The 15,346-nt window shown below is 37.1% G+C and overlaps 1 protein-coding gene across 1 annotated transcript in view; it reads left to right on the top strand.

Annotated features, from left to right (window-relative positions):
* The window catches only part of LOC127427321 (cadherin-10-like), a 99,693-nt gene that overhangs the window by 67,214 nt on the left and 17,133 nt on the right, over positions 1-15,346 (top strand). Inside the window, exons 4-9 of the mRNA XM_051674870.1 lie at positions 1,962-2,081; positions 3,369-3,536; positions 4,582-4,769; positions 8,756-9,009; positions 12,607-12,743; positions 13,831-13,949. Of these exons, the coding sequence (XP_051530830.1) occupies positions 1,962-2,081; positions 3,369-3,536; positions 4,582-4,769; positions 8,756-9,009; positions 12,607-12,743; positions 13,831-13,949 (986 nt within the window). The remainder of the gene's footprint in view (positions 1-1,961; positions 2,082-3,368; positions 3,537-4,581; positions 4,770-8,755; positions 9,010-12,606; positions 12,744-13,830; positions 13,950-15,346) is intronic.

Here is a 15,346-nt window from a genome sequence, read left to right as displayed (position 1 = left end):
TAACTGTCTGGTTTGGTTCAGCTATGAAATCAGACATCAGAAGACTACAAAGGACAGTTTGGACTTCTGAGAGGATTACTGGTTGCCCCCATTGTAAAATACAGATAAATGCACACCTGTGACCAGACATGCTACTAGGAATGCACCAGTATACAACATTTTTGACCAATACCGATACAGATTTTAACAAAAAAAATATATATATTGTTCCATTTACTTTTTTACCTTATTTTGTCATTAAAGCACTGTTTTGCTTAAGATTTATGCTTTAAAAATGTACATAGAGGTGCAAAAGCTACTTTGCTTTATATAAAAAATGATTAAAAAAAAGGATAACAGCTTATTTTTATGAATACAAGATTAAGAATATAACATGGCAATTGATGTGGGAGGGTGGGGGTAAGGTTATTTTGAACTTTTGCACATTTCGGCAGTTCTATGTTTATGACATATGCGGATGGCTTATTAGTTTAGTTGCAATTATTAAAACTGAATGTAACTATCCATTAAACATTTCTTTATTCATATTGATTTTGCTGCCATTGTGTTATAGCAAAATGCAACTGCCTTGTGCTTATGAGCACCCCTTACCCTGTTATTTTATCATTACTTTTAGGCTGCAGTCAAATTTAGAAGGACTTTTTATATCAGACACATATGCATTTGCTCCCTCTCCTGCAGCTGTCCAAAGTTGTGTCAAGCTTAAAATGAACCCCCCCAAAATCATGTTAGTTTTGGATTAATTGCTCTAATTATAATGTTTCTTTGAACAGATTATTAGTTTGACGTCTCCTAGCAACATACTGCAGATTCCATCAGAGCAGAAAATGAATTGGAAGACCCGGAGAGAGCTAGCGAAAGAGAAACTACTATTAAAGATATGTCCATCTCACCGTGCTGCTGGAGTAATTATCAGACCAGGATTTAGATAAGAAATACACTGAGATAAGGAAGATGAAAGAACGAGTGATCATGCATTTGCCTTGATCGCTTTTCACATTTGGAGGATGTCTGTAGGTATAAGCTACATTCCAAAACCTAGTGAGCTGCCTTGCTGCCTACTGCCTACATACAGTAGGTAGCTGCGTTTTAAAGCAGCATCCTAACCATCATGGAACCACATAAGTAACTGATTTTGATTGCTCTAAATAGGCAGCAACTCCAAAAGCTACACAAATAGCGCTCCACAAAGGAGAGCAATTTATTTCAATAGAGTTTGATATTGAGCTAAAGTGTGCAAAACTCTTAAGCATGAATATACACACTTCACACATATATTGCGTAATAATAATAATAATAATAACAAAAAAATAATAATAAAAAAATAAATAAAAAAATGCTCTGGGACAGAGTAATATATATATATATATATACTCCTTTTCTCCCAATTTGGAATGCCCAATTCCCACTACTTAGTAGGTCCTTGTGGTGGTGCGGTTACTGACCTCAATCTGGGTGGCAGAGGACAAGTCTTATCACGTGGCTCGTTGTGCATGACACCGCATGTGGAGGCTCATGCTACTCTCCGCGATCCACGCACAAATTACCACGTGCCCCATTGAGAGCAATGACCACTAATCGTGACCACGAGGAGGTTACCCCATGTGACTCTACCCTCCCTAGCAACCGGGCCAATTTGGTTGCTTAGGAGACATGGCTGTAGTCACTCAGCACACCCTGGATTCGAACTCACGACTCCAGGGGTGGTAGTCAGCATCAATACTCGCTGAGCTACCCAGGCCCCCAAGAGTAATACAATATTAACATGTTTTACAGCCTAGATTTTAGATACACATATGGTTCATGGTACACCTTTAGTGTGCACTGCTTTGAGAGGTTTTACTGCTGGATGTGTGGATCATGTTTTACAGACACATTGGGACATTTGGAGCTGAAATTCTTGGAAATGCATGTGTATAACTGATATCTATCTCTAGAATTCTCTCTCTTTTTTTCTCAAGGTGCATTTGTAATGAGAGTTACTGCCACCGATGCAGATGATGAAGCATATGGAAACAGCGCCAAGCTGGTTTACAGCATACTGCAGGGCCAGCCATATTTCTCAATTGAACCTGAGACTGGTAAGCTGGGCATATATTAAAGATCAAGCATAATTTGAAATGAATAAAAGTTTGGATACAATATGAATGAGGAAATCAGACACAGGGGTCCAAAAGTCTTGGATTTTTTTTATTTAAAATAAAGTTTTCAGATTTGTAACAACATATAAATATTAATTATAATAATAATGATAATAATAATAATAAAACAATCAAATGTAAGCAAATTTGTGACATTGTCCATGTTAACTTGTCATTAAAGCAAAAATGGGGCAATTTTTTTTTTATTTTTTTTTTTTATTAAATGTTTACTCAAATTGATTATAATATGATTTGCAATGAAAACAATTGTATTAAATAATTGAAAAAAAAAGTGTATACAACTGTCTATACATATATTGATGTATCATGCACTATTTCATACTGTATTTCTAAATGTAATTTTTCTTTTCAAGTTGTTTACATTGTGTTGAATTTAAATGTGCTGAATTTAAACATTCAGCCATCCATTTCATTGGTATAATCAAGAAAACATTGTAATTTGTTCTCACTAAATGTAAAGGTTAACTTGAACATTTTATTGGTATCATATTTTCTGTCTTAAAGGGATAATTCACACAATTAAATAAAATAAATGAAAATTGTCATCATTTACTCACCCTTATGTTGTTCCAAAGCTGTATGACTTTTGTTCCTCCATAAAACACAATAAGAGATGTAAGGCAGAATGTTAGCCTCAGTCACCATTCACTTTCACAGCAGGTTTATTTGTATTTACATTTATTTCTTTATTTTTCTCCATACAATGAAAGCGAATGGTGACTAAACATTTTTCCTGACATCTCATTTTATGTTCTACAGAGGAAAGTATGTTATACGGGTTTAGAACAATATGAAAGTGAACTACTGATACAGAATATAGTCATTTTTGGGTGAACTATCCCTTTATTATAATTCAGGTATTAATCTTGGGAGCTATATCTGACAGCTCTTTATTAGCTTAGTTAATTTAGTGGTATTTTAGTGTGTATTTCAGTTACATAAATTCATGAATTTCACTGTCATGTACAGTACACTAATAACCTTATCACAACATGATTTGAAGATTGGCATCCTACTCAATTAAAACTCTCTTTAAAATAGCCCCAGGCAGGGAATTAATTTCCTTAGTTATGCTTTTTTTTTTTTTTTTTTTTTTTTTTTTTTTTGTACAAGCTTTTTTTAGCGTGACATTAACACATTAACAATGAAGACAGAAAAGCTTATTAGACTGCACTTAACAAAACCTGTGTCCATACATTCTGTCAGGCGTCATAAGGACGGCCCTTCCAAACATGATTCGAGAGAACCGCGAGCACTATCAGGTGGTGATTCAAGCTAAGGACATGGCTGGACAGATGGGCGGTCTCTCCGGGACCACTACAGTAAACATCACCCTGATGGATGTCAACAACAGTCCTCCTCGATTCCCCCACAGTAAGAGAACAATTATTCGTTATTCGTCCTATACATATCTGGACTTAAAGGGAGAGTTCAAAATACATATGACTTTTGTTTTACGTTGAACACTAAAGATGTTAGATGGAATGATAGCCTCTGGCACCATTTGGTTACATTGTATGGAAAAAGGATGCAATGAAAGTTAATGGTGACTAAGACTAGCATACTGCATAACATCTCCTTTTGTGTTCCACTGGGTGGAAAATGGTAAAGTAAAACTAAACTAAGACTTATTTTGCACTGCAAAAAGTGAAAATGTGCAGTTTTTACCTTAAGGAACAATTTCTACTTCATGTGACAAAACTTTTATTGGTGTAACCCAATGTATTCAGGTTGATTCAGTCATATTATATAAAAATGTTTGACCAACCTGGTCTCATGATGTATAGAATTCTATAGTGCTAGAACTTGCAAATAGACTTAACATAATCAGCATACGGAATTAGATTGTTGAATAAAATTGTTTGTATGGTCACAGAACAGTTCACTAGCAGTGCAAACTTCTCTGGCATATATGTTGTGATTCAGCTGAATTATCATGGAAATGCTCTGGGCCCATTTCTCCAGCTGACCAGGGTGACTCACAATGTGAACCCAGAACAAAAATGTCAACAGAAATAAGCTTTTAGAGTGAGAGAGAGGGGTGGAAAGGGAAAGATAGAGATAGAAGGATAGCAACTAGAAAGGGGGAAGAGATAGAGACATGAAGGTGGAGAGAGAGAGTACACAGAGGGAGCTTCATTTGTGGTGATAATCCCTCTCTCTTAGCCACAGTCTCAAATCCAATTCAAGAGCCACACCAGAAACCGTCTCCACAAACTGGGTTTAAAAAGAATCTCCTCCAATGGCTCACCGGAGCTGAAATTCTATTAAAGAATAACCATTTCACCCCCGAGAGAAGGATAAACAAATATACAAATGCACACAGAAGCGCCTCACTTGAGAACAAAGAGTTCATACAAACACCTGACTGTTTACTCAATTGATTTCTTTTCTTTTTTCTCTTCTTCTCTACTTCCAGGTACCTACCATCTCTCCACTCCTGAATCGGCCGAAATCGGATCGTTGGTTGGCCGGATCAAAGCGTATGACGCAGACTTTGGAGAGAATGCGGAGATGTGGTACTCTATTCTGGATGGCGATGGGCAAGATACGTTCAATATAATCACAGACGGAATGAGTCAAGAGGGGGTGATAACGGTAAAGAAGGTAAACAGCCCATATATTTTATGTTTTAAACATCAACACTGAAGCTATTAAAATAATATATATACAGCTCTGTAAAAAATTAAAAGACCACTGCAAAATTATCAGTTTCTCTAGATTAACTATTTACAGTTGAAGTCAGAAGTTTACATACACCTTAGCCAAATACAATTAAACTCAGTTTTTCACAATTCCTGACATTTAATCGTAGAAAGCATTCCCTGTCTTAGGTCAGTTAGGATCACTACTTTATTTTAAGAATGTGAAATATCAGAATAATAGTAGAAAGAATTATTTATTTCAGCTTTTATTACTTTCATCACATTCCCAGTGGGTCAGAAGTTTTCATACAGTTTGTTAGTATTTGGTAGCATTGCCTTTAAATTGTTTAACTTGGGTCAAATATTTTGGGTAGCATTCCACAAGCTTCTGACAATAAGTTGCTGGAATTTTGGCCCATTCCTCCAGACAGAGCTTGCGTAACTGAGTCAGGTTTGTAGGCCTCCTTGCTCGCACATGCTATTTCAGTTCTGCCCACAAATTTTCTATCAGACTGAGGTCAGGGCTTTGTGATGGCCACTTCAATACCTTGACTTTGTTGTCCTTAAGCCATTTTGACACAACATTGGAGGTATTCATTGTCCATTTGGAAGAGATGTTGCTTTAATATATCCACATAATTGTCCTTCCTCATGATGCAATCTATTTTGTGAAGTGCACCAGTCTCTCCTGCAGCAAAGCATCCCCACATCATGATGATGCCACACCCATGCTTCATGGTTGGGATAGTGTTCTTCGGCTTGCAAGCTTCACACTTTTTCCACCAAACATTACGAAGGCCATTATGGCCAAAAAGTTCCATTTTTGTTTCATCAGACCAGAGGAAATTTCTCCAAAATGTAAGATCTTTGTCCCCATCTGCACTTGCAAACTGTAGTCTGGCTTTTTTATGGTGGTTTTGGAGCATTGGCTTCTTCCTTGCTGAGCAGCCTTTCAGGTTATGTCGATATAGGACACGTTTTACTGTGGATATAGATACTTGTCTACCTGTTTCCTCCAGCATCTTCACAAGGTCCTTTGCTGTTGTTTTGGGATTGATTTGCACTTTTTGCACCAAACTACATTCATCTCTAGGAGACAGAATGCATTTCCTTCCTGAGCGGTATGATGGCTGCGTGGTCCGATGGTGTTTATACTTGCATACTAATGTTTGTACAGATGAAAGTGGTATTTGGAAATTGCTCCCAAGGATGAACCAGGGATTTGTAAATTGCACTTTTCGTATCAAACTACGTTCATCTCTAGGAGACAGAATGCGTCTCCTTCCTGAGCGGTATGATGGCTGTGTGGTCCGATGGTGTTTATACTTGCGTACTAATGTTTATACAGATGAACGTGGCATTTGGAAATTGCTCCCAAGGATGAACCAGATTTGTGGAGGTCCACAATTTTTTTTTTCTGAGGTTTTGGCTGATTTCTTTTGATTTTCCCATGATGTCAAGCAAAGGTAGTGTTTGAAGGTAGGCCTTAAAATACATCCACAGTTACACCTCCAATTCAGTACACCTCCTATCAGAAGCTAATTTGTTAATTGTTTAAAGGCTTGACATCATTTTCTGGAATTTTCCAAGCTGCTCAAAGGCATAGTTAACTTAAAAGTATATGTAAACTTTTTATCCACTGGAATTGTGATATAGTCAATTAAAAGTGAAATGATCTGTCTGTAAACAATTGTTGGAAAAACTACTCATGTCATGCACAAAGTAGATGTCCTAAACGACTTGTCAAAACTACAGTTTGCTAATATGAAATGAGTTTTAATGACTTGAACATAAGTGTATGTAAACTTCTGACTTCAACTGTATAGGTATGAGTCTGAGTAAAATTAACATTTTTGTTTTAATCTATAAAGTACTGACAACATTTCTCAAATATTGCCATTTAGAGCATTAATTTGCTGAAAATGACAACTGGTCAAAATAACAAAAAAGATGCAGTGTTTTCAGACCTTAAATAATGCAAAGAAAACAAGTTAATATTCATTTTTAAACAATATAATACTAATGTTTTAACTTAGGAGTTCACAAATCAATATTTGGTGGAATAATCCTGATTTTCAGTCACAGCTTTCATGCGTCTTGGCATGCTCTCTACCAGTCTTTCACATTACTGCTGGGTGACTTTATTCCACTCCTGGCACAAAAATTCAAGCAGCTCGGCTTTATTTGATGGCTTGTGGCCATCTATCTTCCTCTTGATCACATTCCAGAGGTTTTCAATGGGGTTCAGGTCTGGAGATGACAGGATCATGACAGGATCTTGATCCGGTGGTCCTCCATCCACACCTTGATTGACCTGGTATGTGGCATGGATAATTGTCCTGCTGGAAAAAAACAATCCTTAGAGTTGGGGAACATTGTCAGAGCAGAAGGAAGCAGGTTTTCTTCCAGGATAACCTTGTACATGGCTTGATTCATGCATCCTTCACAAAGATGAATCTGCCCGATTCCAGCCTTGCTGAAGCACCCCCAGACCATCACTGATACTTCACCTGGTCGTCTAATGGTTAGATGGAGACCTGGAGAGGCCTTCAAGCCATGGTGTCTTGCACCCACTGTGAAATTTGGTGGAGGATTGGTGATGATCTGTGGGTGCTTCAGCAAGGCTGGAATCGGGCAGATTCGTCTTCGTGAAGGATGCATGAATCAAGCGAAAAGTGAATCAGTGAATCATTAATTTGAACTGGTTCATTTGCATGAACATAAACAAACTGATTCACTAAAATGAATTGAACATACCAAAGTAAGTGGATTGGTGAATTATTTTTTTAAACCAGTTTGCTTAACTAGGGTGACATTAAACAAATAGGGTGGCAACATTAAGTTGAACAAATAAATTATAACTAATAAAACATAGCCTACTAAATTAAACATATACATTTGTACTAAATACAACTAATGTAATACTTTTATATTTACTGAGTTAAAAAAAAAAAAAAAAAAAAAAACAAATGTGATAAACAGCTGCAATTACCTTGAGTCAGTGAACTGTGTATTTGAACTGATTCATTGACAGTACATGAGCATGAACTTTTTGGACTTCCTAAAACTACATATAGAGTAAGTGAATTGATGATTCGTTGTTTTAACTGGTTCTCTAATGTTCAATTAGGGTGACAAAAAAAATAAATAAAAAAAATAATAAATAAATAAATTTGAGATATATATATATATATATATATATATATATATAACTAAATTAGGTGGCAACATTAAGTTGAACATATAAAATCAACTAAATCCTCCACTGCCTCCACCATCCAACATCTTCTTTTCCTTCTTCCTCAGTTTTATTCTTTCACATACACACACATACACACACACACACACACACACACACACACAAAGCAAAGTGCTTAGAAAGTAATCCCCTAAATCAAAGCCGTTGTGTTCTATCAACTTTCCAATGGTGCTTAATTCTATTCACAGCCAAAGAAAAGTCATTTTCTCCCTTTGTATAGTGCAGGGATCTATTTGCCTGGTGAAATCTGCCTATAGCTTATTTCCTCTCTCTGTTGGGTCAGGCTGTGACGAGGCTCAGGCAATTATGTAAATCTCATTGCTTAAACTAGAATGAAAGATAGCTATGGAAGAAGACCTGAATGGGTGCGAGGTAAAGTATCGCACCTTGAGTCTTTAATCGTTTCATAATTAAAAGGCTGCATTAAAGCACGATGCTCCATCTGTATAAAAAGACATTCAGCTCAAAAGAATAGGGGCAGTGATAAGCACTCTCCAACAAAAGTATAAAAAAAATGGCTTTCGATTAAAAATTAAAATAAAAAAAGTTTAGGTTGACACAGCGAGAGCATATAGTAAATCCATCGCCAAATTAACCAGAGCTGAAACAGATCACAGAAGTAGGCTTTCTTTTTATTTAAAAATGATGTGAGGACTTACCTTTTTTTCTCATAACCTTGTCTCGTTCAGCCAATAGATTACGAGAGTAAGAGGTTGTACTCGCTAAGGGTGCAGGTGACCAACACACATATAGATCGACGCTTTGAGCATCTGGGGCCGTTCAGCGACACAGCGATGGTCAGAATCACAGTCACGGATGTGGACGAACCTCCGGTCTTCAGTCGGGCCATGTACATTTTTGACGTGGACGAAGACACCCCTGCTGGCAGCTCGATTGGTACGGTATCAGCCCGAGACCCTGATATGGCCAATCACCTGGTCAAGTGAGTACTACAGTAAAGTTCAGTTGATTTTCCAAACATTACATGTGAAGCCGTAACCATGACAAACACAGAAAAAAGTGAATGTGAAATCAAACTTCCCTGGCTGAAATTTTTTACTTTGTTTATTATTATTATTATCATTATTATTATTATTATTATTATTATTATTATTATTATTATAGGAAAGAAAAACATCCATAATGATAAAATCCAAAATATTAAATGCCATGAATACATTTTACATTAAGTAATCCATTATTATACAGTGGGGTCAATTATTTTTTATTTTTTATTTTTTTTAAATAAAATAAAATAACTATGATTATGGAGAAAAACTACAGCTAAAAAATAATCTTTAAACGATCGAAGTGCCATTATATTATTCTTACATATAGATAGGTAGGTATATTACTAAGATAATAATTCAGCACATAATTCAACACCAAATTTGAAGTGCCTATAACTCCAGACATATTAAAGATATTCTAAAGATATCCTATATCCTATTATGCTTTTAGAATCTGGTTCTGAACAAACTTGTTTTTTTGTATACTGTATTCATTTTAAGGCTCTTTATGGTTAAATCTTTGAGTTATGGGGCTCTCAGTGTGGCTTTTTCTGAAAATGTTTAAATGTTACCCATTTTCAATGGTCAAAAAAAATGTGGGTCTCATGTTATGAAGCTAGCTTTTCTTGACCAATAAAACCATTTATTTTATTTGTTATTTTGTTGTTGTGAAATTGATAGGTTTACACTGCTTTTGTATTCCATTTGCTTTGTGTTTTTCCATTGCACTAATTATATTAGTTTCATGAGCAAATAAAAGGCTTATTTATCTAATAAGGAGGCTTCTATGAACAGATATAAAAGATCCTGTAACAGGCAATTTAACGGTCTGGTAGAGATTGGAATAAAGGGACACACTAATTAAATGCTTTTGAGCATGAAGTTAACAAACAAGTCATTCCTTTCGAGATAGGGGAACATTGGCCAAATCTGTAGTCGAACTAGTGCGACCTATAACATAATTTAGTAGGGTAAAACGGTCGCAAAATGCAGTCATTTTTCCTTGTGTTTTCCAGAAGACTCTGATTTCGAGTCCAAGTCAAATCTCAGGTCAATTGTTTACGAGTCCTAGTCGAGTCGCAAGTCTTTTTTTTTTTTTTTTGCAACCGTCCCAGTCACAGACTTGAGTTTCCATCTCTGGATGCTGTAATTTTTTGCTAAAGAACAACATAGCTATGCTTGTCCACCAGCTAGATTTCCACATTTTGGTGGCTGATCTGATTTTTTGTGCTCTGTTATATCTAATCCATCAACATGTCCTCAAGTGAGCGAATGTGTGTGTGTGTTTGTGTGTAAAGGCAGTGAAAACAGCAAATTATTCATGGGGCCTTAGTTGGTGATTTCCCAGCGGAAATTTGGTAAGATGAATACAGGTGCTGTTTTATCCCCTCACCCGTCTCTATGTCTGAATTCTGACTTCTACAAGGCACAAAGTTGATGTAAGAGTCTGCCTTGTCTCTTGTCTCCTGTCCGCACGCATGCTATGAGTGATAGTCTGAAAAGCCTGTCCTTCTGGCTTCCTGATGCACGTCACACTCAGTTGCTTATTTAAATGTCAGCAGAATATGTAAGTTGACATTGATAAATGGGTTTAATAGGAACAATTTCCTTTTCTTATTTCATGAAAACAAAAGCCAGGGGATCAACAGAGTGATTAGTGTTCAGAAGCTTTCAAACGGGCCACTTCAAAGTTCAGAACATGCAATAGGCGGTAATAGATAATTGATAGTTGCTAGTTGCTTCGGCTTGGAACATGTTCATCACAGCTGGCTGTTCAATGCAAAACACATAATTGATTACTTTTAAAACTGGCACTTATATGTACATTATTGTGGTTCTTAAAGGTGTTTTTTTTTTTTTTTTTTTGGAACACAACACATAAAATGTTCCTATTACTTGTTAGATATCATAGTAATAGATGTCCTGAGAAATCACACCTGTATCTGAAACCCTAAGCTTTGAAGACAGCAAAAAAGAGTCGGGGGGCTGGTCAATGTTTTGTTTTTTTTTGTTTTTGTTTTTTTTGTTTTTTTAGCCAATCAGAAATTTGCCTTGCCCAAGGAGGTCTGTAATAGAGCACCATAGTGTCATATACATTTTCAGCCATCTTGGTTCCAGAAGCTTTTTTTTTTTTTTTTATAGAGATTTCATAAAGTACTTCATAAAAGAGTTCTAAGCCAGCTTGGAGGTGCATCACAGCATTACAAACTTTGATTTGAACCAAATAGCTATCTGCAAATCAGACAAAAAGACAATGGTACAAGGCTGTGTACTAATGCTGCATTCCATTCAACTCAGGAAAAGTTCAATGAAACGGCACTTGAAGTCAGACTTCCAACTTGCAAAAAGTTATTACATTACATGATATTAAAGCTTGTTTAACAAACATTTGCAGTGACAGCTGTACAAAACAAATTATACTCTCTTTAACCCTCTCTTTCGGCAATAGTACACATGCAGCACAAAGGCTAGCATTGGAGCATTGTTTATCAACTGAGATGCTAGGAGACATCTCTGTTGATAGTCAAACACCTGCTAAGCTAACAGGAGTTTTGCAGTTTTGTTCCCTTATATGCCATCTTCCGAGATCGGAGAGATCAAGTAAGAATATCCCACATGTGACTTTGATTGGAATGCAGCATCAGCGTCTGTAGTGAGGGAATGAACTACAATCCCATGAGGCATTGCGAATGATGTAATTGAATTAAAAATGATGAGAATATATAAAACAAGTTTATTGCAAAATATTCAGATATGTGGAAAATATATAATTTGTTTGAGAGTGTAGGGAGATCGACTCAGTTGCATGATTAGTGAGTCATGAGAATGGGTGGTCGCTTCAAAGCTGTTTTTCCACGGTTTGTTTGGCGCGATTCTCTGATTGGTGGATCGTTTACCATTATGATTATGGGTAGTGTAGTTCTTCATCAGGAATTCTGCTAGGAACATTTTTTTATTTTTTTTTATGGTGAAGTATTGCAGACTGATGGCTTCAACAGGAGCATATATACTAAATTAAAATCTGAGTTTACAGCAGATTTGTCTTGAAAGGTTTAGAAGTTATCATTAAAAATATATTTCCTTATATATAAACTGTACTTCTGAAACCAGACTTTTGCACTCTATGACAATTGCTCAGTATGCAATACGCAGTCTGCCAGCTTTGGAGAGGGGGTGTATAAAGGTAGCAAAATGGTTGACATCACTTTTACAGCACCTTTAGGATGCATAGTTTGTTGTGCTTGGCGTGTTACTAACATCAAAAAATTTGACAAGCACAAATTTTCTCTCTGTTAGCAATGTCAAATCAAATATGCCCCATCGTTTGAACAAACATTAAACCAGTCTGTGCAAATTTATCTGGGGACTGTTCTGAGCCTTTGATTGGGGATGTGTGATGTAGCCTACAATTTTTCACTTCCTGTGGGCATGTTTACAGTGTCTTAAAACACTGAGGACGTTCTGTCCCTGTGCCTGGACATAATCAGAGCTCCATTGTCTTGCATTCATTACAGTCATTCTTGTTTCAGATACACCATTGATCGCCACACAGACCTGGAGAGGCTGTTTAACATCGATTCCAACAATGGGACCATCAGCACACTGCAAGCTCTGGACAGAGAAACCTCCAAATGGCACAACATCTCAGTCCTGGCAACAGAACTTAGTGAGTTTTTGTTGTAAGCCTTTGTTGGATCTCTAGAAATAACTGCTGAAATTAAATGGGGTGATGTTCACACTTGTTTGGGGAGTAATCAATGCTTCAGCAGAGCCAAATTGTTGTGTCAGCTTGTTCCCTTTGCTGCAAAGCTTGCTTTAAAGGCATAATAATAAAAATAATAATAATTTTAAAAAAAACTGACATTCTGACATTATTTACTCACCCTCATGTTGTTCCAAACCATCTTGTGTTGATTTTCTGTGGAACACTGAAGGAGAATTTTGAAGCATTGCCATACGACTCTTGTCATACAACATCAGTTCATAGTGACCATGTCTGTCAAGCTCCAAAAATGACCAATAATCTAAGTAGCTCATATGACTTGTATGCTATTTTTAAAGTCTTCTGAAATCATACGATAGTTCTGAACATTCACATCTGCTGAAGCGAATGTATCAGGCCAATGTTTTCATTGAGAGTTCAAAAATGCCGTGTCACTTTCGGTTAATACAGACGGGAGAACCAATGACATTTTTACCATTAATGACCTCGACCTGCCATTTTATTTATGGGCACGGAAGGAAGGTTTTCAGTGAATAATGGCTCTTTTCTTTAAAGATTCTACTTTTGTGTTTAATTAAAAAAAAAAAAAAAAATAGAAGAAGAAAAGAAAAGAAAAAAACAGCATACAGGTTTGGAACTAATCCTTTAACATTTTGATTTCAGAGCATGGACTAAATGGCCTAAAATTTGCTTTCTGGGGTTTTGTACTCAAACCTGTTTAAGATAATGTGCTGTAATGTGCAAAAACTCTATTTTAGATAGACTAAAACTTCTAGAGCCTCCAGACATTTTTAGAAATGGCTTCAACCACAATTCTGCAGTAAATGACTGATGACAAAAATCAAACTGTCAACCTGAGTTACAGTTTAATTCATGTTTTTATTTTTTTATTTATTTTTTTATTCTTCTTAGAATATATGCCCAGGGTAAAAAGGATGAAAGATGAAAACAGAGAAACAAAATTAGACCTCTTGAATGCAAACTGAATATCTTCCACAATTACTGAAACACATTCATCATTGGCGTCTAGGTACTGCCCTGCAAACCAGAGTGCCAGTGTTCATCAAAGTACGAGACGTGAATGACAATGCTCCTGAGTTTGCCATGTACTACGAGACCTTTGTCTGTGAGAATGTCAAAGCCGGTCAGGTACGGGGTTTTTTTTTTGCACTCCAATATTTCCCTAAATACTACTGCTTGTTTTCATTCTTCTATCAAATCAAATCAAATCACTTTATTGTCACTCAACCATATACACATGTGCAACAGTGGGTGAAAGTCTTGGTGCAGTTCTGAGCAACAGCAGTCATGACAGTGATGATAAACATCAGATTTACACAATTTACACAATTTACATATCTAATATATACATAATTACACACAACACAACATACAAATAATAATATACAATGTACAGTATACAATACACACAATATAGAATACACAGTATACAATAAAAAATAGTATATTTAAAATATACAGTAGGTTGTATTGTGCTGTATTGACATTCAGGCTTGGTCAGTTGATAGTCAGTTGCCAGTGTGTTGATAAGAGAGAATATAATTTATGACAGTCCAGTGTGAGATTAATAAGATTAATAAAGTGCAGTGCTGATGTATATTGATCGTGAGAGATCAAGAGTTCAAAAGTCTGATTGCTTGGGGGAAGAAGCCGTCATGAATCGGCTGGTGCAAGTCCTGATGCTGCGATACGACCTGCCTGATGGTAGCAGTGAGAGCAGCCCATGGCTCGGGTGGCTGGAGTCTCTGATGATCCTCCGAGCTTTTTTCACACACTGTCTTGTATAGATGTCTTGGAGGGAGGGAAACTCACCTCTGATGATGTGTCTGGCAGTTCGCACCACCCTTTGTAGGGCTTTGTGGTTGAGGGCGGTGCTGTTGCCGTACCAGGCGGTGATGCAGCCAGGATGCTCTCTATAGTGCTGGTGTAGAACTGTGTGAGGATGTGGAGGTTCTTTTCAAACTTCCTCAGCCGTCTCAGGAATAAGAGGCACTGGTGAGCCTTCTTCATAATGGCCTCAATGTGGACGGACCGTGTGAGTTCCTCAGTGATGTGGACACAGAGGAACTTGAAGCCTCTGACTCTCTCCAAGGGTGTTCCATTGATGGTGATGGGGCTGTGTTCTCTGTCTTTTCTCCTGAAGTCCACCACAAACTCCTTGGTCTTACTGACATTGAGTACTCACCAGCGTGTCAGAGTGTGCACCTCCTCTCTGTAGGCTGTTTCATCATTGTCAGTGATTAGACATACCACCGTCGTATCATCAGCAAACTTAATGATGGCATTGGAGCTGTGTGTTGCCACACAGTCGTGTGTACAGGGAATACAGGTGTGAGCTGAGAACACAGCTCTGTGGGACTCCAGTGTTGAGGGTCAGTGATGAGGAGTTGTTGTTGCCCATTCTAGCCACCTGGCATCTACCTGACAGGAAGTCCAGGATCCAGCTGCACAGCAAGCTGTTTAAGCCCAGAGTCCGGAGTTTCACATCAAGCTTGGAAGGCACTTTGGTGTTGAATGCTGAGCTG

The sequence above is a fragment of the Myxocyprinus asiaticus genome, chromosome 36 (genome assembly GCF_019703515.2).
Source record: "Myxocyprinus asiaticus isolate MX2 ecotype Aquarium Trade chromosome 36, UBuf_Myxa_2, whole genome shotgun sequence".
NCBI classification, from domain to species: Eukaryota; Metazoa; Chordata; class Actinopteri; order Cypriniformes; family Catostomidae; genus Myxocyprinus; species Myxocyprinus asiaticus.
Note: the sequence above shows the minus strand (reverse complement) of the source record. Positions and strands in the feature narration are given on the sequence as shown.